The 21,866-nt window shown below is 39.9% G+C and overlaps 1 protein-coding gene across 2 annotated transcripts in view; it reads left to right on the top strand.

Moving 5' to 3' along the window:
- The first annotated feature begins 3,681 nt into the window (after positions 1-3,681).
- The window catches only part of LOC148846110 (uncharacterized), a 29,970-nt gene continuing 11,785 nt past the window's right edge, over positions 3,682-21,866 (top strand). The window contains exons 1-2 of one of the 2 annotated variants that reach the window (XM_088953008.1): positions 3,682-6,350; positions 6,481-6,799. In XM_088953008.1, the coding sequence (XP_088809134.1) occupies positions 4,179-6,068 (1,890 nt within the window). In that variant the 5' untranslated portion in view covers positions 3,682-4,178 and the 3' untranslated portion in view covers positions 6,069-6,350; positions 6,481-6,799. Of the gene's footprint in view, positions 6,351-6,480; positions 6,800-21,866 lie in introns of those variants that run through there. The other variant, XM_088953009.1, reaches the window with a different exon arrangement.

Raw genomic sequence — 21,866 nt, forward strand, 5'->3', positions numbered from 1 at the left:
CTCTCCCTCTCTATTCCCAACCTAACTACCTAAAACTATTCCTAGAATCTCTCTCCCAAGATATCTCCCCTAAGCCATTAGGAATGTATCATGTAGTAAATAATTATTGAAAATTATTGGAATATTTTGGAAAATTATTGAAAATTTGTGTAATTTTCATTATAAATTATTAAAGCTAAATGAGTATAGGAAAGGGAAAGTTGTTACACAAATTATTAAGATAAATTAGTATAATATTGGAAAAACAAAATTATTTGATTAGTTTATATTAGAAACTATAAGATAAATTAGTGTAATTTTGTAAGTAAACCATTTAAAAATAAATAAATTATTTAATAGCAAATTAAAAATAAATAAATTATTTAATAGCAAATTAAAAATAAATTTCAATAACCTTTCAAAATTACACACATGTAATAAATTTTCCAAAATTTTCCTAAATTACATTTTTGAAAATTAAAGATAATTTAGTATACTTTTGGAAATTTACCATTTGGTTGATACTCAGTATATCCTTTTGATCATTTTTGTCATCAAATTGAATATTGGGTTCCTCATTTTAGACAGTGTATACCCTTAGCTCCAATCAGCATGATGTACATTATGACATTTATAGTAAATGTATAAATTACATATTTGATTCATGTTATTGTGGTGTGTTTCTGTGTAATACACTTAAACTGGACACATATGAGACTCGTGTTAGTTTAGAATCTTCACAGCCGTTGGATAGATCTGGGGAGATTTATCCTGTCAAGGCTGACACTGATGTACTACCAAGTTGTTTGAGGTGGCTTGTCTCAGCTGCCAGGGTGAGACCTAAGGTACATGCAATGTTAGTTTTCTTGAAACTCTGAACTAGACTAAAATTCCAATATTACCCTAGATCTTGGAGATAGATGGGCAAAACTGGAATGTTACACCTGACCCTAGACTTGATTATGATACTGCACTAGGTGTTGGATTGGGTTGTCTTTGATATGCCAATAAGTGAGATCCTTAGAGGGGCTCAAAACCTGGGTATGTTGGGACAGTCTGAGAATTCATCAGAGTGGGTTATCATAGTGACATGATCAACCCCTTTGTCGGACAAAGTGAATGATCGGGAAAATGCATTCTCTTTGATGGAAACCTAAACTTCCGGTAGTGGATTTCAAATATGTTTGAAATTTGGTTTTGCAAAAAAAAAAAAAATATATATATATATATATATATATATATATAATGGTTTCAAAATGTTTGCCAAAGGTTCTGATTCCCAGGATCCATGTGAGTAGAGAGTGTAGTACTGTACCTTGCAGTCGAGGGAGAGGTCCTCTTTTGTCGGGTAGTGTTTGATCATTACAGGCTAAGAGGTTAAGTGTATAACTACTGAGGGTTATACCTGATGGGCTAATCTTGCATCTGTCCACAGTCTTTGGGCCTTCATAAGATGGCTAGACCCAAGGAACATTTAGTGTAAATGTTGGGACCATTAAGAGCCCATAGTGATGGACTCAGGGGTTAACTGTATTTAGTAGTGAATTCGGCCAGGCCTTGTAACAGAGGATAGGCTGAACCCATGTGACTGATGTGTAGATCAATGTTAGGGTCCCACACCATACAAAGAGTGCCAAGCTAGCCAGCATTTAAAGGGAAAGTGAGCTATGTGACTAAATGGGCCCAAAGCCCATTTCGAACAGGGTTAATTGGATTAATTATATAGGGGCAGATCTGGGTTTGGATCATCAAATAAGTATAAGAAGATAACTCTTATCCGCTTAAAGAGTTTAGATCCAAATAGAGATTTGGATCAAGGAACTCCTAATTTGATTAGGAATAGCTTATCTTTATCTGCAGATAAGATAAGGGATAATCCTTATCACTTAATGAGTCCAGATCCAAATAAAGATTTGGATCAGGAGACTCCTAATCAGATTATAGAAGACAACTTAGTTAGAATGGTCTTGCCTTCAATTCCTTTTCTTCCTACTCTTGTCGCCCTACCCTGTTCGATCTCCAATTCTTGGATCTGATCAAGATTTGATCTTGATATTGTTTCTTGCTAGAAGAAACAATTTTGAAGCTATGCTCACTACCCCATTCGATTCTTGCTAGAGAATCACAAGTTCTTGGTGAAGAACTACCTACTGATCTTGTCTCATCCTAAGCTGTGTCCATCTTCAGTGGAGGGAGGATTTGGTACACTCATTGGGCCTGAACACCTATGTTGGGAGGAGCTTTTTGCATGGATTCCGTATCAGGTATATCCCTCCCTAATCTTGGTTTCAGATTTGGTCCAGTTTGATTACAAGATTGAACTTTGAAAATGCAATTTTCTAAACTGGGAATAGGATTCTTAGATGAGGGTAAAGAAATTTTTGAAATTTCGCCCAACCTTCCTGTAGGGTTCGGCCATCCATATGATGGATCTTCCATCCCTTCACCTCGTCCCTAATGGAGTGATAGGGAGTGGGTGCCTTGCCTTAAACCCGCTCGACGCTAAGACGGGGTAGGGAAAATTTGAGGATTCCCCGTCCTTTATGGGGAATGGGTGCCTTGCCCTGAACCCACCCAACACTAGGGGCGAGGCAAGAAAACTTGAGGATTGTCTGTCCTTGATGAGGAGTGGGTGCCCTACCGTGAACTCACCCATGAATGGGGACGAGGGTGGAATTCAAGGATTCCCTATCCCTGATGGGGAGTGGGTACCTTGCCCTAAACTCGCTTGACACCAGGGACAAAGTAGGGAAATTCAAGGGATTCCCCATCCTTAACGGGGAGTGGGTGCCTTGCCTTGAACTCGCTTGACACCAGGGACGGGTGGGGAAAGTTAGAGGATTCCTTGTCCCTGATGGGGAGTGGGTGCCTTGCCCTAAACCTACCTAACACTGGGGACGAGGTGGGGAAATTCGAGGATTTCCCATCCTTGACGGAGAGTGGGTGCCTTGTCGTGAACCCGCTCGATACTAGGTACGAGGCATGGAAATTTGAGGATTCTCTATCCCTAACGAGGAGTGAGTGCCTTGCCTTGAACCCGCTTAATAGCGGGGATGGGTTAGAGTGTCTTTGACTATGGGGTGGAGACAAGGAGGGGGTGCCCCGTCTTGAACCTGCCCTGTTGCCATTCTTATATAATTATTCACTATAAGTGAAATTATAAAATTAAATGTTAGCTTTTGTAATTATTTTTATTTATTTAAGGTAAATCAAAATTTCATTTAAAAAAATGAAAATAATAACAATCATTAAAATTATTACAAATGATTAATAAAATTAAATTTATTAGAAACATTTATTCCTATGAAATTAACAACAATTATTTTTTGTAAATCAACATTAAATAAAAATACAACTATTAAAATTTTAAATATTAATAACAATTTTGAATATTCTTAGTTAATTAACAACAAAATTTTATTATTAATTTATCAATTGATTAATAGTAAATACAATTATTTAGTCTTTCGGATCTTCACGTGCATTGCACATGTCCCCACTAGTATTTAATTAAATAACTAAATAAGACAATATTCCTCAAAACTTTGATTGTTTGCAAAAAACAACTTGGACTATTTTGGGAATAGGTTATGAATGATATCTCATAACGAGTGTGGGTAAAATAATATTTACACTCAATACTTTTAGTTGAAACTAAAATGAGGACCTGAATTAAGTGTAATGTGTAGAGGCTCTCAAAACAGCCCAGCCTGTTTTTTCCACGATCGGTTTCAGTCGTTCCAACAGCCTTTCCACCATTGCATTTAGAATATCTCATACTTATATGCTTTATTTCATGGGAAGATATTCAATGCAAGACTCGTTTTTTCCAAACGAACTGCAGGAGGCTGTTCGAAGGGTGTGAGCATGGACATGCCCTTACTAAAGCAGAATTCGTTGGCTGATATCCTTTTCGAGAATTTCCATTTCCCCATCATTTCTACAAACCATTCAATTCAGTTAACTTCAGCTATTTGGGTCGGTCCAGCCTTTTTCCTTCCCTTTCTAAAGTGTTAAGGGTTCTTTTTCCTTTGTTGCTCCTCGTTTTCGTTTTGAAATTTGAGGGAAGAAAAAAAAGGAAATTTGAGAAGCTGAGGAAGCGCGGATTTTGCTTAATTTTAGCTCCAATTAATCAAAGGGAGTTGATGGGTACTTGCGTGTCAGTTCAGTTGGTTAGTCTCGTTAGAGAAACCTAACTTATGGGCGTTGCTCGCATCCTACTGTTCCAAAATCGAGCTCTTCTTCGACAAGAATCGATCTTTAGAGTACACTTTAGTGCTTCTGCAGCATCCTTGGATGAACATCCCTCCACTTGCGCCATAGCTGATGAAAATGATGTCGTTCCCAGCGAGAGTTCTTACCACGGTAGAGAGTGTAAACTATTTCCATTGATAGTCCGAGTATTCCATTCTTTGAGTTGGAGAATTGCCAGAAAGATAACGTTCTCAGAAGCTGTCGAGAGGTATGGATTTTATTGTTCTATTCATGCTTTTGGGTTCATGGTCCATATCTTCTCATCAGCAGGCATGGGAAGGGAGGTATCCTGTTTATTGGGAGAGATTGTGCACTACTACAAGGAAGCAGACTATGATACATTTGAATTGCTCCCCTCATTGCTGCATTTGTCTGGGGCAGAAAGATCAGTGTTCACATTCGAAGTCCTTATGCACGTTTTCTTGAAGTGTTCAATGCTCGAGAATGCAATCGATGTGTTTGTGAAAGCCAAGGGCATTGGGCTTGAACCAAATGTTTTGTCCTGCAATTTGTTGCTCAGGTATCTGGCCGAGGGGAACCGAAAAGAATTGCTTACCTATCTGTTTGATGAAATGAAGAACACTGGGCCGTTTCCTAATGTCTATACTTATACCATATTGATGAACTTTTACTGCAAAGGAGGTCTTGGGCAGGCTGAGGCAGACATCAAGCGAGCTACGGCAATACTAGAAGAAATGGGCAGGTGTGGTGTATGCCCAACAGATGTGACATATAGTACGTATATTCATGGGCTTTGCAGATTAGGAGATGCAGAAATGGCACTGAACTTTCTTCGTGACTTGAGACATAGAAACCAGCCTCTTGGTTGTAACTGTTACAACGCTGTTCTATATGGTTTTTGTAATAAAGGTGAGCTACACACGGCTATGTGGATTTTTGAAGAAATGAAGAGATATGGAGTATCACCGGATGTTTACAGCTACAGCATTCTGATCAATGGGAGCTGCAAGAAGGGGGATATTCTGAAAGGCCTGAGTTTACTGGAGGAAATGGTGATCAGTAACTTAAGGCCTTCAGTGCATGACTATAACTCAATTTTGAATGGTCTATGTGAAGGTGGATACATGGAAATTGCACTGGAAGTGTTCTATAAACTTGAATCTGCTGGTTATATGCCGGATCAGGTTTCTTACAATATCTTAATCAATGGATTTTGTAAGTGTGGAGAATTAGATTGTGCCAATAGATTTTTGGATGAAATGATCAGAAATAAATTTTCTCCTGATGTTATCAATTATACCACATTGATCCATGGTTACTGCAAGAGGGGACGCTTGGAGAAAGCCTTGAAACTTTTTAGATTCATGCTGGAGGGAGGTATATTACCGGATATTGTGGCTTGCACCATTATTGTTGAGGGATACTGCAAGGAAGGGCGTATGAATGAAGCATTTTTACTTATGAATGAAATGAAAGACCTAGGTATTACTCCCAACTTGTTTACCTATAATGCAATAATTAACAGGCTTTGCAAGGAAAGGAAATCAGAGAGTGCTTGGGAACTATTCCTTTTGATGCTGAAGAGTGGTCATTTTCCTGATGTTGTTATCTATAATACTCTTATCGATGGGTTTGTCAACCAGTCAAATTTAAATAAGGCCTTCAAGTTGTATGCAAGGATGTCAAAAGATGGAGTGAAACCCAACAATATTACATATACGAACCTGATCAAAGGATTGTGTAGTTGTGGCAGATTTCATGAAGCCTTGAATTTGTTCAAGAAAATGATTGCAAAGGGTTTGATGCCGGATGAAATTTCTTACAAAAAAGTTATTGCTGGCTTTTGTAAAATTAGAGACAGGAAGACAGCTTGAAAACTGTTCTCTGAAATTAAACAAAGAGGCTTTTCACCAGATGTTGTCGCTTATTCCTGTCTGGTTGATGGGTATTTGCACATTGAATCAGTTGGACAGTGAGCTCCTTCTGGATAAAGGTTGAAGGTGTTCAATGAAATGAAGGAGAGGGGCATCTTCAGATGGTAATACCTATCTGAGACTAGGATTTGGTAATGTCCATGATGATGGTTAGGGGCCCAAAGAAATGATTGCCGTTAACCAGATAATATTATTCAGAGTATGAGACCAAATTTATACTTGGTAAGAACCTGGCATCCCCATCCCATAAAATTTGATAATATATCTTGGTTTTTTTTGATTGTTAATGTGATAATATGGCATTGTTTCATAATAAAGGTGATTATTATATCATTGACTTTCTCTCTTGCAGGGCTGTTCACAGCTTTTCTTCATCTCAGGAAATATGAATAATGATCTAACATTTGCAGTGCTTCAACTCACCAAGTGTCAAATCTAAAAGGAATCCTTGTGTGGTTTGAACCAGTAACTGGGTTGCATATTAACATGCACAAAAGTGAATATTGCAGCAGGTGAAGTGGCTAATCTTGTTCTATTGGATGACAAAATGGGTTGTAAAATGTGGATTTTTCCATCTAAATATTAGTGATTGCCTTTTAGGGCAAAATATACCTCAAAAACAATTTGGAACCCCATTATAAAGAGGGTGGAAGTCGAAGTATTTATCTGAAGGGGGAATTGGTGCTGAACTGCTGATTAGAAATGTGTTTTCTTGTTTTCCTACTTATTTGCTCGCCATAAAACCAATTTGACTAGCACTGCAAGAGCAATTAAGAAGAAAATGTGAAGCTTTTTATGGAAAGGTTGGAGGGAGGAGTTTAAATTTCACCTAGTAAATTGGAGAAGAGTTTGTGCTCCAAGGGAGGAAGGGGGTTTGGGGTAAGGAACACATTCATGAAGTCATTGTGGCCTTACAAATGCCAAAGATCGCAATATTTTATTGGAGAAAATGATTGCAGACAAGTATTAATCCAATAATAGAGTTTGGGGTCCTGGTTGGGCAAGTAACTCCTATGGATGCTCACTGTGAATGGATTAGAGAAGGTACCGACAATTTTGCAGGGTATCAGCTTTGAGGCAGGGAATGGAGCTAGGATTAGCTTCTGGGAGGAGAGATGGGGTTTATAAAGGTCCGTCAAGGATGTGTTCTCAGCTCTTTTGGACTAGGTTCTAAGCAAGGTTGCTTCTATGAAGGAATATTACGATGAGCAGAATGGTTCTATTGGTTAGAATCCTGTTTTCAGGAGAAATCCTAATGATTGGAAAGTAAATCTGTATTGGAATTACTGTAGGTCCTAAATGATGCAAAGATGAATGGTAATTACCCAGATAAAAGGATATGGCATTGGAGTAATTCAAAGAAATTCTTTGTTTTGTCCTTTTACAAATGTCTAGTTTTGGATGGAGACACCACGTTTCTGATTTGAAAGGTTTTGGGTATAGCGGTTCCCTCCCAAATTTCATGTTTTTTTTTTCTTTGTTATGATAAGAAGAGGGCTGGGTTGAAAATCCAAATTGCATCTTTTTGTAATAGCAGTTTGGAACACCCAATCCAACTACAGAAGGACAAGGACCACAAAGACACAAACAATCATAATGAAAACTAGAGACCCCCATACAAAAGCAGCTAGTCTTCAGCTTCAAAGGTCTCGTCATACCCGTCGTCGTCCTCGTTTCATACCTTAATTTTTTTTTTATTTTTTTGAAAAGTAAATAAGAATTCCATTAGAAAAACCAAAAGAGAATACAAGAGGAAGGTGATAAGTTATCACCCGAGAGGAGAAACAAAACTGAGACACAGACTGATACAAATCAACAGCATACTACAGAATTCTAGCATAATAAAGATGAAAACACCTATAGGACTAGACCCTGAGCCATCTCCACATTCTCCCACCTACATCGCAAGCATATAGAACCTAGCGAAATCAGGACCCTAATCTTCCCCTTCCAACACTTCCTCCTGCCCATCGTCATCTTTATCTGACATCTCTCCTCATCCAATTAAACCTTTACGCTTTCTTCCCTCTTCCTCCTCCCAAACTCTTCAAAGGCTTTCCTGGCAAACTCCTTTACTGCCTCAGAAGAACAAGCCAAGGCTTTTACCAATCTCTACATCTTTTTCAGCAGCTTTCTCAATGGAAATACTTCCAGGTCTCTCCACCTTTTTTTCAGAGCTCTTATCAGGAACTCTCACAATAGAAGCAGATCCAATTTCCATAGTTTCTTCATGCAGAAGAGTCCCCACCTGATTACCCATTTAGGAGACAACCCGAGAGTCCTCCTTAACAACTGCTTCGCTTGTCGATAAAACATTCTTACTCCCTCTTCTCTTATACACCCTCTTGTAGTTCCTTGATGATGTGAATAGCATGTGAATATTGTTAGACAGTTTTGTATTCCCTTAGCTTCAATCTGATTTGATGTACTTTTGTTATTTAGTGGAAATAAATAAAGTGCATGTTTGATTCATGTTGTTTGGTTTAATTCTGTGTAAAACCCTAAAACTGGACATTTATAGAGACTCGTGTTAGTTTTAAATGTTCACAGCCGTTGGATAAGTCTGGGGAGATTTATCCTGCCAAGGCTGATGCTGGTGTGCCACCAAGTGTTGGGATGGCCTGTCTCAGCCATCAGGGTAAGACCCGAGGCACATGCAGTATGGGATTACTTGAATCCTTGAACCGGACCAGATTTCCAGTATTGCCCTAGACCTTGGAGATAGATGGGCAAAACTGGAAAGTTACACCTGACCCCTAGACCCGATTATGACATTTCACTAGGTGTTGGATCAGGCTGCCTTTGATATGCCAATCAGTGAGATCCTTAGCGGGGATCAAAACCTAGGTATGTTGGGGCAGTTTGAGAATTCATCTGAGTGGGTGATCATAGTGACAGAATCAGCCACTTTGTCAGATAAAGGGTAATGATCGGGAATGCACTCTCTCTGATGGAAACCAAATTGCCGGCAGTTGATTTCAATCGTTGGAATTTTGTTTTGCAAAATTAATATATTTATATATATATGTACGGTTTCGAATTGTTTGCAAATGGTTTTAATTCCCGGGATCCATGTGAGAGGAGAGTGCGGCACTGTTCCTTGCAGCTGAGGGAGAGGTCCTCTCTTGTCGGGCAGTGCTTGATCATTAAGGGCTGAGAGGTTAAGTGTAAGACCATTGAGGATAATACCTGATGGGCTAATCTTGCACCTGCCCACAGTTCCTGGGTTTTTATAAGATGGTTTGGCCCAGGGACCACTTAATGTAAGTGTTGGGCCCATAGGGTCCATATGATGGACTCAAGGGGTTCATTGAGTTTTTCAGTGAATTCGGCTGGGCCTTGTTTTAGAGGCTGGGCCGAACCCATGTGGCTGGTGTGTAGATCAATGCTTGGGTCCCACGCCATAAAAAGAAGCCCAACTGCAGCAGATTGGAAAGTAATTAGACACTGAACACTTAATGGGCCAGAAGCCCATTTCGAGGTGGGCTGATATGATCACCCATCCTTGGGGCGAATCTGAGATTAATGTTAGTAAAAGGATTGGGCCTTTAGCCTTATCCACTCTTGGAGACCAAATTCAAATTAGATTTGAATCTGGTAACCTCCTGATAAGATCAGGAGTAAACTAACTTTATCTGCAGATAGGATTAAGATTATCCCCTATCCAAATACTGATTTGGATTGGGATAACTCCTAATTAGGAGGATTCTTAATCAAGAATAAAGGAGGAGAAACCCTAACCAAGAAGGAAAAATATCAGATTTCGAACCTCCTTGAAGGAATATAGGATATCTCCTGCGAATTGAGATAGGATTTCATTCATACTCCAGAAAAGAAAAAAGGCAGTTCAGCCTTTTCGCTTTGGAGATCTCCTCCTGCCGCCGCCATCTGTTTTTTGCAAGATTAGATCTTTGCAAAAAAGGAAAGTCAAGAAATCTGTTCTTGACATTAGTCTTGCAACAAAGGCTAAAAGGATTCAGTGTTTAGTGTTTCCAGAGGATTCTTGTGAAGGATCCAGTGTGTAGGACGCACCCTGCTGGTTCTGTTCCATCCACAGCTGTGTCATCTTCAGCAGGAACGGATCTTGGAGCATTCTTTGGGCGTGAACACCAACTTTGGGAGATACTGCTTCTCCGGATCAGGTATATTCCTCCCATTTATCTTTTGGTACAGATCTGGTTTGATTATGGTTCAAGTAGGATCCTTGAATATTGTATTCTAAACTTAGGGAATATGATTCCCAGTAGGGAGAAGGTAGGAAATTTTTTGAAATTCGCCCACCCATTCCGCAACCTTTATGGCGTCCATTAGATGGATCCTACCAATCTTTCAACTGCTTCGCTTGTCGATAAAACATTCTTACTCCCTCTTCTCTTATACACCCTCTTGTAGTTCCTTGATGATGTGAATAGCATGTGAATATCTCACTCCATTAACTCCAAGAGATTTTTTGGAGGTCACTGCTTCAGCTACACCCATATTTTTCTCAGCCTCCTCTTTCCTCCCCGAATTCACACCTAACCCTCCAATCACCATCTCAAATAGCCGGTGCTCAGCATCATCACCCTTGGCTTGAGGCAGGGCTCAACAGACCGCGCCAAAGTCAACATTTCCTCCGTCGCCAAACCCTGATTCACCTCCTGAGTCCTGAATCAGCAACAACAACCCCTCTTGAGTCCTTCTCCCTCTCTTTCAGCCCAATCTTTCCTTCTTTATGGATCTTGATAGAAACATTAGCCAAAATTGCAAATTCCTTTTGCACCAGAAATAGAAACCGGAGACGAAGTACGGACATTTTCCTTCAATGTCACAGCTCCAACTTCCACCATAGATTGATCACATCAAACATGGGCCTCATCGCTATTGCTAGGGATCCTAGCCCCCTTTTCAATCTTCACAGTGACCTTCTCCTTCTTCCTTCTACCATGCATTTCCTCCTTCCCCTATCAAATTCTTCTTCATTCTCTCTTCGCTTTTGCTCTTTTCAAATGCTTCGAAAGCTCATGAATTCCTCTCCACCCCAAAAATAACCCTAAGCTCTTGCCTATTCTAACACCCCTGTCGGCCAAGCTCTTAATCTCCATTATATCCCCCTCCTTTCTAGCTTGTTGAGACATAGTGAAACAACTCTCACCATTCCATTTTTTCCTTTGTCACTGAAGGGCCAGCCGAGTTCAAGAGTTGTAGAGCAACTTTAAGTTGTACCACTGACATCATTGTCACTCTGCCATGTTTGTGGATGAGTGGGCCACCAGTTTAGAAGAGATAATGTACCATCTAGTGGGAAGGTGAACCTTATTAGTATCTCCATAATTGCTCTTTGATTTGACCCAGTCCCTGGTTGAGGAATGAAGTTACCTGTAGGTCTTGGACTGCACCTGCTTTCCAAGGTTTGGTAATGTCTTAGCAGCAATCTATTTTGAGGGGTTCTGGTGAATCATCTAGATTTGTTTGTGCTGATTGAGAATCTGATGTTGGTGTGGAAGAGGATTATTGAAGTGGTGTGCTACTCCCAATGGGCTATTTGTGTTCTTTTACATAAGCCTTGTTGAGGGATGCCTAAATAAGGGGATCTGGGGATTCATATAATTTATCTTTCTAGTATAAACTATAAAATATACTGATTAGGGTGTGAGAAGAAACTTAGACTCTCAGCTAACCATTCTGATTTTCTCTTCTTTCTTTTTCTTCTTCTTCAAACTTGATTCTAATAAGGAATAATTCTCAAGTTGGATTCAGAGCTTTCTTCAAGTTGAATCTATCTTCATACACTTTCCAAGGTGTTGCTGATGTCAACATCCATTAAGCATGATGATTTCCACAACTGTATGTCTTGTCAAGTAACCCCTCACAAGAAACCTAGAATCTGTTAAGAGGCCGATTGATATTTTTTGTAGATTTTTTTTTTCTGAAAAATTAAAAAAATCAGAATTGATTGCAGTAATGAATAGGTTCAGATGCTGTTTGTTTTTTTCTTTTTTTTTTTTTTTTTTTGATTAAGACCACTTATGTTTGATCTGTAACATATTTCTGAAGACTATGGAAGTGTTCCTATATTTTTTTGATCGTATTTGAAAATTTGGCAACTTTTTCTTCCCTCTGTTTTGCTTCCTATCTTTATCAGTCATTTTGAGTTGTTTTTGGTTGAATCATGACTGGTTCGAGTAGATATAAATTCCAGAACATTATCACAACAATGCTGCCGATTGGTGATGATGTTGGAAGCATGATTTCAGTCTCCATTGATGTTTGAAGGGGCTGAAGTGCTGTTTATTGCTTTGTGTTTTCTGCCAGAGTGTTTTGATTCCAAGGACTAGGAGAGAATCTTTTTTTATGTCCCAGAAGAGGAGTTCTTTGTGGGACTGTTATGTTTGGTCAGTGAATTGTAGATGGTGTTTTGAGTTTAGTATTTTATGACTGTCCCCTTTGTTCCTATATTTTTGTCTTTTGGCTTCATGGGGCTACACAATGGTGGGTAGCCCATCCCCCTTCCCCTTAACCCCCAACTGGTGGCAGTGGGATTTGATTCCAGGTATCTGCTACAACTAGTCAGAGATCCTACCAACTGAGACACCATCAGCTTGTCCCCTTTGATTTTATAGCTGGTGCAAGTAGTCAGTAGTGTTATGGGAATTTGAGAGGGTTCTAACATTCAGGTCACTAAGTTATGTTGAATGGAAATAACTTTTTAGAGTAGTCTTAATTGGCTAAGTTGTCTATTGAAGGCAAAGGAAAGCTAGGATTTCTTACAGTAAAACCTACTGTTATGTCCTGGCTAATATGTTCTATGTAGTAGCATATGGCCAGGAATTACATGTTCTTATCAACTTCCAAGGAGATACGGGATAGAGGTCATGCTACTTATTCTCAACCCCAAAATGTTGCCATTGTTAGAGTCTATAAACTAGGAGGGAGACTTGTAATATGCAGCAGGGAGAGAGGTCTATTGTTGTATATTTCTCCTCATTATGGTTGTTTGGGAAGAGAGTGGTCATTTGGGGGCACTAGAGTTGAGGGATCCACTTGATGCTAAGTAGTGTGGGAAATCAAATATTTGATTTCTCATGGCTGGGCTGAATGTATTGTGTTGGCTAAGTAACATATTTGAACAATTAAACTCTTGACTGGGCTGAATGCTAATTGTGATTTTACCAAAAAACACATTCTAAGCTGATATTCTCATTCTTCTTATTGGCATTCTATTGTCTAGGAAGAAGAGAGGAGGATCATCGTGATGCCTATTCTAGTAGAAGAGCATTAAACTTGTTTACCGTGAGATAGAAAAGAGAAAATGGTAAGGGTGTATCTTCTGGGAAATCTAAAGAGGTGTTATGTGACTATTATAAGAGGTCAAGACACATTGGAGATAAGTGTTGGAAGCTTCATCCTACCTTGAAGACTGAGCTGTTTAAAATAGGAAAGAAAGGAAATGCTATTGTTGCTACCTCTCAACATTCTTCCACATGAGCTAGCAGTTTTGAAGTTGCAGGGAAATTAAGGAATCTATTGGTTTGGTTTGAGACTAGTGGGTGTCTTGTTTTATAGGCCTTGGTGCACCCTCCATTGCCTTTGCTAAGTCATGGTATGTGCTTGCCTTAATGCCTTTTATCACTTTTCCAAGTCCTTTGGTTCTAGATTCAAAGAGTTACTGATCAAATGATGGTATGCTTTCTCACATTACTTCTTGTAGCAGGGTGTAGCCTGGTGCTGGGAAGGAGAGGTCTGTTTGGAAGGCGACTGCTTGGCTTAATGTGTTAGGGGAGGCTTTTTCTTATTGGGTTCTCGAAGGGTTACTAAGGTTTCCTTCCGGATAAGAAGATGATCCCCCTAGTAATGGGGTCCTCTATATATAAGCTTGCCTTCTGTAGAGATTATGAGGTATTCCATCATTGGGAAGTTTCCTCTTATACGACATGATTGATGTTGATTTGTAATTGGGGGGCGGGGGAAGACAGGGAATGGGGGAGGAAGATGAGGATTCTTAGTTGATTTGTAAGAGGTATATGAAAGAATGGTAGGATCCATCTAATGGACGCCATAAAGGTTGCGGAATGGGTGGGCGAATTTCAAAAAATTTCCTACCTTCTCCCTACTGGGAATCATATTCCCTAAGTTTAGAATACAATATTCAAGGATCCTACTTGAACCATAATCAAACCAGATCTGTACCAAAAGATAAATGGGAGGAATATACCTGATCCGGAGAAGCAGTATCTCCCAAAATTGGTGTTCACGCCCAAAGAATGCTCCAAGATCCGTTCCTGCTGAAGATGACACAGCTGTGGATGGAACAGAACCAGCAGGGTGCGTCCTACACACTGGATCCTTCACAAGAATCCTCTGGAAACACTAAACACTGAATCCTTTTTGTCTTTGTTGCAAGACTAATGTCAAGAACAGATTTCTTGACTTTCTTTTTTTGCAAAGATCTAATCTTGCAAAAACAGATGGCGGCGGCAGGAGGAGAACTCTAAAGGCGAAAAGGCTGAATTGCCTTTTTCTTTTTCTGGAGTATGAATGAGATCCTATCTCAATTCGCAGGAGATATCCTATATCTCTTCAAGGTGGTTCGAAATCTGATATTTCTCTTTCTTGGTTAGGGTTTCTCCTCCTTTATTCTTGATTAAGAATCCTCCTAATTAGGAGTTATCCCAATCCAAATCAGTATTTGGATAGGGGATAATCTTAATCCTATCTGCAGATAAAGTTAGTTTACTCCTGATCTTATCAGGAGGTTACCAGATTCAAATCTAATTTGAATTTGGTCTCCAAGAGTGGATAAGGCTAAAGGCCCAATCCTTTTACTAACATTAATCTCAGATTCGCCCCAAGGATGGGTGATCATATCAGCCCACCTCGAAATGGGCTTCTGGCCCATTAAGTGTTCAGTGTCTAATTACTTTCCAATCTGCTGCCCAGTTGGGCTTCTTTGTATGGCGTGGGACCCAAGCATTGATCTACACACCAGCCACATGGGTTCGGCCCAGCCTCTAAAACAAGGCCCAGCCGAATTCACTGAAAAACTCAATGAACCCCTTGAGTCCATCATATGGACCCTATGGGCCCAACACTTACATTAAGTGGTCCCTGGGCCAAGCCATCTTATAAAAACCCAGGGACTGTGGGCAGGTGCAAGATTAGCCCATCAGGTATTATCCTCAATGGTCTTACACTTAACCTCTCAGCCCTTAATGATCAAGCATTGCCCGACAAGAGAGGACCTCTCCCTCGGCTGCAAGGAACAGTGCCGCACTCTCCTCTCACATGGATCCCGGGAATTAAAACCATTTGCAAACAATTTGAAACCGTACAATATATATATATATATTAATTTTGCAAAACAAAATTCCAACGATTGAAATCAACTGCCGGCAGTTTGGTTTCCATCAGAGAGAGTGCATTCTCGATCATTACTCTTTGTCCGACAAAGTGGCTGATTCTGTCACTATGATCACCCACTCAGATGAATTCTCAAACTGCCCCAACATACCCAGGTTTTGATCCTCGCTAAGGATCTCACTGATTGGCATATCAAAGGCAGCCTGATCCAACACCTAGTGAAGTGTCATAATCGAGTCTAGGGGTTAGGTGTAACTTTCCAGTTTTGCCCATCTATCTCCAAGGTCCAGGGCAATACTGGAAATCTGGTCCGGTTCAAGGATTCAAGTAATCCCACACTGCATGTGCCTCGGGTCTTACCCTGGTGGCTGAGACAGGCCATCCCAACACTTGGTGGCACCCCAGTATCAGCCTTGGCAGGATAAATCTCCCCAGACTTATCCAACGGCTGTGAACATTTAAAACTAACACGAGTCTCTATAAATGTCCAGTTTTAGGGTTTTACACAGAAATAAACCAAACAACATGAATCAAACATGCACTTTATTTATTTCCACAAAATAACAAAAGCACATCAAATCAGATTGAAGCTAAGGGCATACAAAAACTGTCTAACAGTATAAGGAATGGAATGAGGAAGTTAGTGAGGAATTGCCTCGGTAGTTATTCTCCAAGAAATTATTTTTTGTAATCTCTGTTTTGAAGTTGGTTTGTCAGCTAGACAACCAACATTTTGAGATGTATTGCGTTTTTCAGTTTAATGAAATTTCCTTTCATCCTTCAAAAAAATGATGTTGATCCCTAAAAGTTCAGGATCATGTTGATCTGTTTCCTCTTTTGTGCTAATTAGGGCTTTGCCACATGCTTTTCTGGGGTTGTGATACTGTCATGTGTGCTAGAGCATGCTGACTATAACCCCCTTCCTTCTGTCTTAGTATTTGGTGTTGTGGCATCCTATGACATGCTATGTAATAGTGGCTATTTAACTTGTTGATGGTGCGATAACATCTCCTTTAGTAAGCACTTATTCCAGATTTTGCTAGTGAGAATTGGACTGGTGATTTTTGGGTCGTTCCATGTCACTCAGCCACCTTACCTACTAAAGGAGTGAATTCTTAAGTAGGCATGACCTTGGATTGTGGTGTGCTCCCTATTCGTACTTTGTTTTCCCTTTCCCCTAATGGTAATTTTGATTGTCATTTGTGTCATTCCTTTTCTTATTGTTATTATATATATTTTTTATATTTTAGAAGCGGGTTGTTTCAGGGCCCCCTATTTGTAAAATAGAGAGATGGCAGTCCTTAGAAGTTATTCTTGGCGTCATGGGTTGAATATGGGTTGGATGTGTGGCAGGTTAAGACATGCGACGGGCTTCAAAAGTTGCTCCCTCTATCCATTGGTTTTAAATTTTAGCTATTTGAATCTCTTGGGGTTTTTTGTTTCTTCTATCCATGGCGAAGTCAGTGTCTGGTGCTTCTATCATTTTTTTAGCAATTGGATGTAGAAAACCTGGAGGAGCAAGCTAGAAGGGTGAAGGAGTCGTTTGCTGGTCAATCATAGTGCTCCCTACGCTTGCTATTCCTAGTGAGGTGCCTTATGACATTATTAAAGGTGAGGAGCTTCTTTGTTTTCGCTCTCCATCGCTGCACAAAGAGATTGTTTGGCATTGCCATGAAGCCGGTGGTGACAACTACGACAAGTGGGCTAAGTTTGTTCTGTAATCGCCCATATTCTGTAAGTTCCTTCTTGATTCCTCTCTAATTTGGGCAGTTGATTATTTTATTGGAATGGCCAAGGTGAGGGACCTATGGTTTAATTCCTTTCGTGTCTTGGTGGTGTTGCTAGGGTTGTTCATGGGTCGGGTTGGGTCGGTTTACTGAGGTTTTTCCAACCGAACCGACCTAGTCGGGTTACCTGAGATGGAAACCGAAACTGACCCAGTGTTAAGCAAAACCGACTTGGTCGGTTTGAGTCGGGTTGGGTCGGTTTGGGTCGGTTTCGGCTCTAAGTTCATCCATGCCCCCCATGGCCACCTAGTTTTCTGGAAATATATTGGAATATATATTTTCTGGAAATATATATCTGACATATTTCCTAATATATATTTTTTAGATATAGATATTGGAATATATATTTTCAGATATTTCAGTTTTCAGTTAAGTAGGAAATAAGTCGGTTCGGTTCGGGTCGGTTTATGAATTTGTACAACCCAAAACTGACCGGTGCTGATGAAAACCCGATCGACTTGGGTTGGGTCGGTCCGGGTTGGTCGGTTTTGTCGGGCTGGGCCTTCTTATGAACAGCCCTAGGTGTTGCCAAACACACTTTTGTGAGTGCCTTCACAATCGAAAATGTAGTTTGTTTGTTGGGTTTGTCCATGAGGTCGAAGTATAGTCCTTTCGAGTTGTAGAATATTGAATGCCTATTGAGGGGCTTTTGGAATTTATAAGGCTTTATCGAAGCACATTGCTGCTTTTAAGGGTTCTTTGAGAGGTATGAGCCATTGTGGCAAGACGCTGCTACATAGATGGCTTAGTTATTGGTATCATGACCTAAAGAATGTTAGGGAAGGTAGGAATCAAGTTCATTTAACAACCTTCATTTGGTATTTCTTATCAAGGCTTTTATTTCATGGTAGTCCTGACATGGGTTTCGGGCCAGTTTACTATCCATGGCTGTTTTAGTATCTATGGGTTTTTGTCTTCCGCTAATGCCTATTGGAAGGGTTACAAATCAAATTAGACATGGCCGAACTAGGTTTAGTGGCTGGCTGAATTTTTAAAATTTTTCTAACCCCACCAGGGAATCGATTTTTCAGTAATTTTGAAATCTGAAATTTCAGGATTGATCTTGCACTGAATTGGACCATGTTTGAAACCCAAATTAAAATTGATCATACCTGATACAGAGACCGCAATGTGCAGCTTCCAAAGTCGTAGCTCACGCCTAATATCAGTCCCAAAATTGGCCTCCAATTGAAGATAGCGAAGTGTGTACTTGAAGCCGATTCAACAACACCGTTTCAGCAAAATCGGTCTCCAACTTGCTGGAATCAAAGTGGGTATGTGAACTTGATATCCTTTGATTTTTTTTCTTGCAAAAACACAGTAGAGGACTGATGGAAATTAGTCCTTACCACAGCTGGGCCGAATTAGGGCTTCTGGGAGGTAATGAAGAAAAAAGAGCAAGAGAGAGGAAAGAATTGGTGAATTCACCCCTCCCCTCTTAGTCCCTTATATAGAGCACTCTCCTAACCTAATTAAGAGCTGATCTAGATCAAATTTGGATTAGGACTTTATCCTTGATTGATAAGAACTCTCTTCTTAAGAGAATGGGTGCTCCATACCTAGATCCATGCCCATTTTCAACTCAAATCAAGTTGTCATGTAATCGTTTAAATAATCATATTAGTAGTGGGCCTTATGCCCATTTTCTCTAATGGTTCACGTACTAAGGTGTTGTATGGCCATTTTGGCTTGAATATTGTATGGTGCATGACCCACAAAGGTCTCAAAAAAGTCCATAAGGGTTTGGCCCACCTCTGGTAGAGGTTAGGCCGAATCCACTGCTCAGGGGCAGTGAACCCTTGACCCAATCAGCTTGGGCTTAGTTTGGGCCCAACATTACACATAAATGATCATTGGATTCAGCCACCCTATGAAGACTCAAGTATAATGGACTTATGTAAGATAAAGCCCTTCAGGTAATCAACCCTGTAATGGTCTCTTGCACCTAGTCTCTCAGCCCATAATCATCGAAACATTGCCCATAGGGAATGACCTCTTCCATGACTGTGAAATGTAGTGTCACACTCTCTGTTTGGATGGATCTCGAGATTAAAACCTTTTACAAACCTTTTTCATAAAATAATAATATTACATATAAATATATTTTGCAAATCAAATTTCAAATACAGTTAAAATCCATTGACGGCAATTTAGATTTCTATCAGAGAGTGTAAAGCTTGATGTTCACTTTGTCTAACAAAGGGGCTGATTCTATTACTCAGATCACCCACTCAGGTGATATCCCAAACTGCCCAAACATGTCTAGATATTTGACCCTTGATGGATTTCATTGGTTGGCACATCAAAGACAGTTCAGTCCTAAACTTAGTGAAGTATCATAATCAAGTCTAGGGTTAAATGCAACCAGTGATTTAAAAGGCATGCTTGAGGCGCACCTAGTGCGCTTGGGTGTGTGCCTGATGTGCCTTATGCCTTAGCCTAAGTGTGAGCCTTTTGAAAATTTTACGCTTTTTTGCTTTTTTTGAACCTAGCAGATGGGCCGGTCCACCCTTGGACCCCCCGACCACGCCCCTTGAAGCAAGCCCAAACAATTCCATGTTAGGGTCTTAAATTCTTAATTTTCACATAAAAAATAATGATTTTATAATTTTAATTGCTTTTTAAGAAGATATTTTATTAAGGTGAATGAATGAACAACATTACCAAATAGGGGGTTCTTGAAGAAATGACACTTCAACTTCGAAAACTAGATATAAAAACATAATACAAGGATATAAAATAGGACACTATTGTTTTCCATATTCATGTTTGTGACAATACTGTTCATTGTCGCTGCTAAGACATGATGACTCTCATAATGGCCTTAGCCTTTCATCCCCTAGATTCCTTTGAATTTGGGTATTCTTATTGTAGATTGTGATGCCTAGGTTCCCTTAGCAATAAACAACATTATGTTGGGCTCATTCTCATGATTAAACCACGTTGAATTTGAGTGGTCACCCTCCAAGTTTTATGAGTTTTAGGAGGAAATGCCAGGGGTCCTTTTGGCCTGAGATGGGTTGATCCAGAGTTAGGAGTAATAGATAATCAACTATTGTATCCTAGTTTGCTGGTGTTGGTTCCAATCAGAATTGTCCATTAGAAGCTCATTGGCATCTCTAGTTTCTAAGATGAGCCTCCCCATTAAAATTCCAACCCCCAAGATAGGTTATGGGCCCATTCCAAACTTGGCATTGCATCAATCCTTTCTCTTGAGTCTGTGATAACGTTGGTTAGGTTGCAAAACATGGGACCATAAGCCATAAGAGAAGCTATAGTTTACTAGGATTCTGGGCACTCTTGTAATTGAAGGAAAGCCGGAGGAGAGATAAGAGGTTTTATCTCTCATTGACTAACTCTTTTTTCTCTTGTAATTCTTATTTATTGCACACTTTTTGATCCATTAATGAATTGAAATGATGCAATTATTGATAAAAAATAGCTGTAATTTACTAGGGTATGTTGGATGCTTTCCTCAACCATCCCATAAAGGGAGCATTGGTTGACAATGACCATACTTTTCATTCTCAGCACATCAATGATTGGGATTTTTCCTTTGAGAGTGTTGAATATGTTAGTCTTCTCTTTAGTTTAGTGCCACAGGGGCACATATGTAATATTATCTTGTTTTATTTATTTTTGATCAATAACACACTTCATTAATTTCATTAAAACTTTTCAATGATAATTACAAAGTGGAAGACAAACTTTCTTATCTTCTAGCTATGCCATGAGCCCCAAAAGAAGGAAAAAGAAAGAGAGAAAGAAAAGGAGAAACAGAAAAATAATTACAACTGTGCCCAGAACATTGACTCCCTCACCACCCCTTGTTTAGCTAACCCATCAACAAAAGAATTAGCTGATCTTTTAACCCAACTAATCTTAACCTCCATTTCCCGAGCCAACCATCTAAATTTCCTTCTCATATTATTGTAATTCCATAAGCCACTGTAGTCTTTATTTAGCCATCCAACCACCACCTCCGAGTCCCCTTCAATTACAAGTTTTCTGATATTCATCTCCCTGGCTTTCTGAATTCCTTCCATAACCACATGGATCTCGGCTCGGAGGGAGTCATCCACTCCAGTTGGGTCTGCGAACATGGCAGAAACAACCCCATTCTCATCCCTGAAGACACCCCCAACCCCTGATTGTCTAGGATTCCCTCTACTTCTCCCATCAAAGTTTAGTTTTATGAAACCCGTAGGGCGGGGGGGGAGTCCAAGACACATTCATCACTGTTTTGGTCTAAGTACTTCTAGCAATCTCACCCCAATTCCTCAACATGTCATCCACTGTATAATCTGTGAATAGCTCTAATGATTTTATCCACTGTACCACCCTTATAAGGATCAAGGCCCTCAACTCCTTAGTTCTTTTCTCAACTTTTGAGAAAATCCTAGCATTTCTTTCTTCCTATAAGGACCTGCAAACTGCAGCCCTCAATCCTCTCCACATAATCTTGCCCCTTTTCATGTGCCACTTTAAAAAAGGAGAAAACAGATTTTGCATATTTGATGGAGGGTTCCAGCTACACCCAAATAGGGAAAGAGCCCACTCCCAAATAGACTTTGCATATTGGCAAGACACTAGTAGGTGAAAACTGGTCTCC

Source organism: Nelumbo lutea, chromosome 7, assembly GCF_056320005.1.
Source record: "Nelumbo lutea isolate HS-2025 chromosome 7, American lotus-T2T, whole genome shotgun sequence".
NCBI lineage: Eukaryota > Viridiplantae > Streptophyta > Magnoliopsida > Proteales > Nelumbonaceae > Nelumbo > Nelumbo lutea.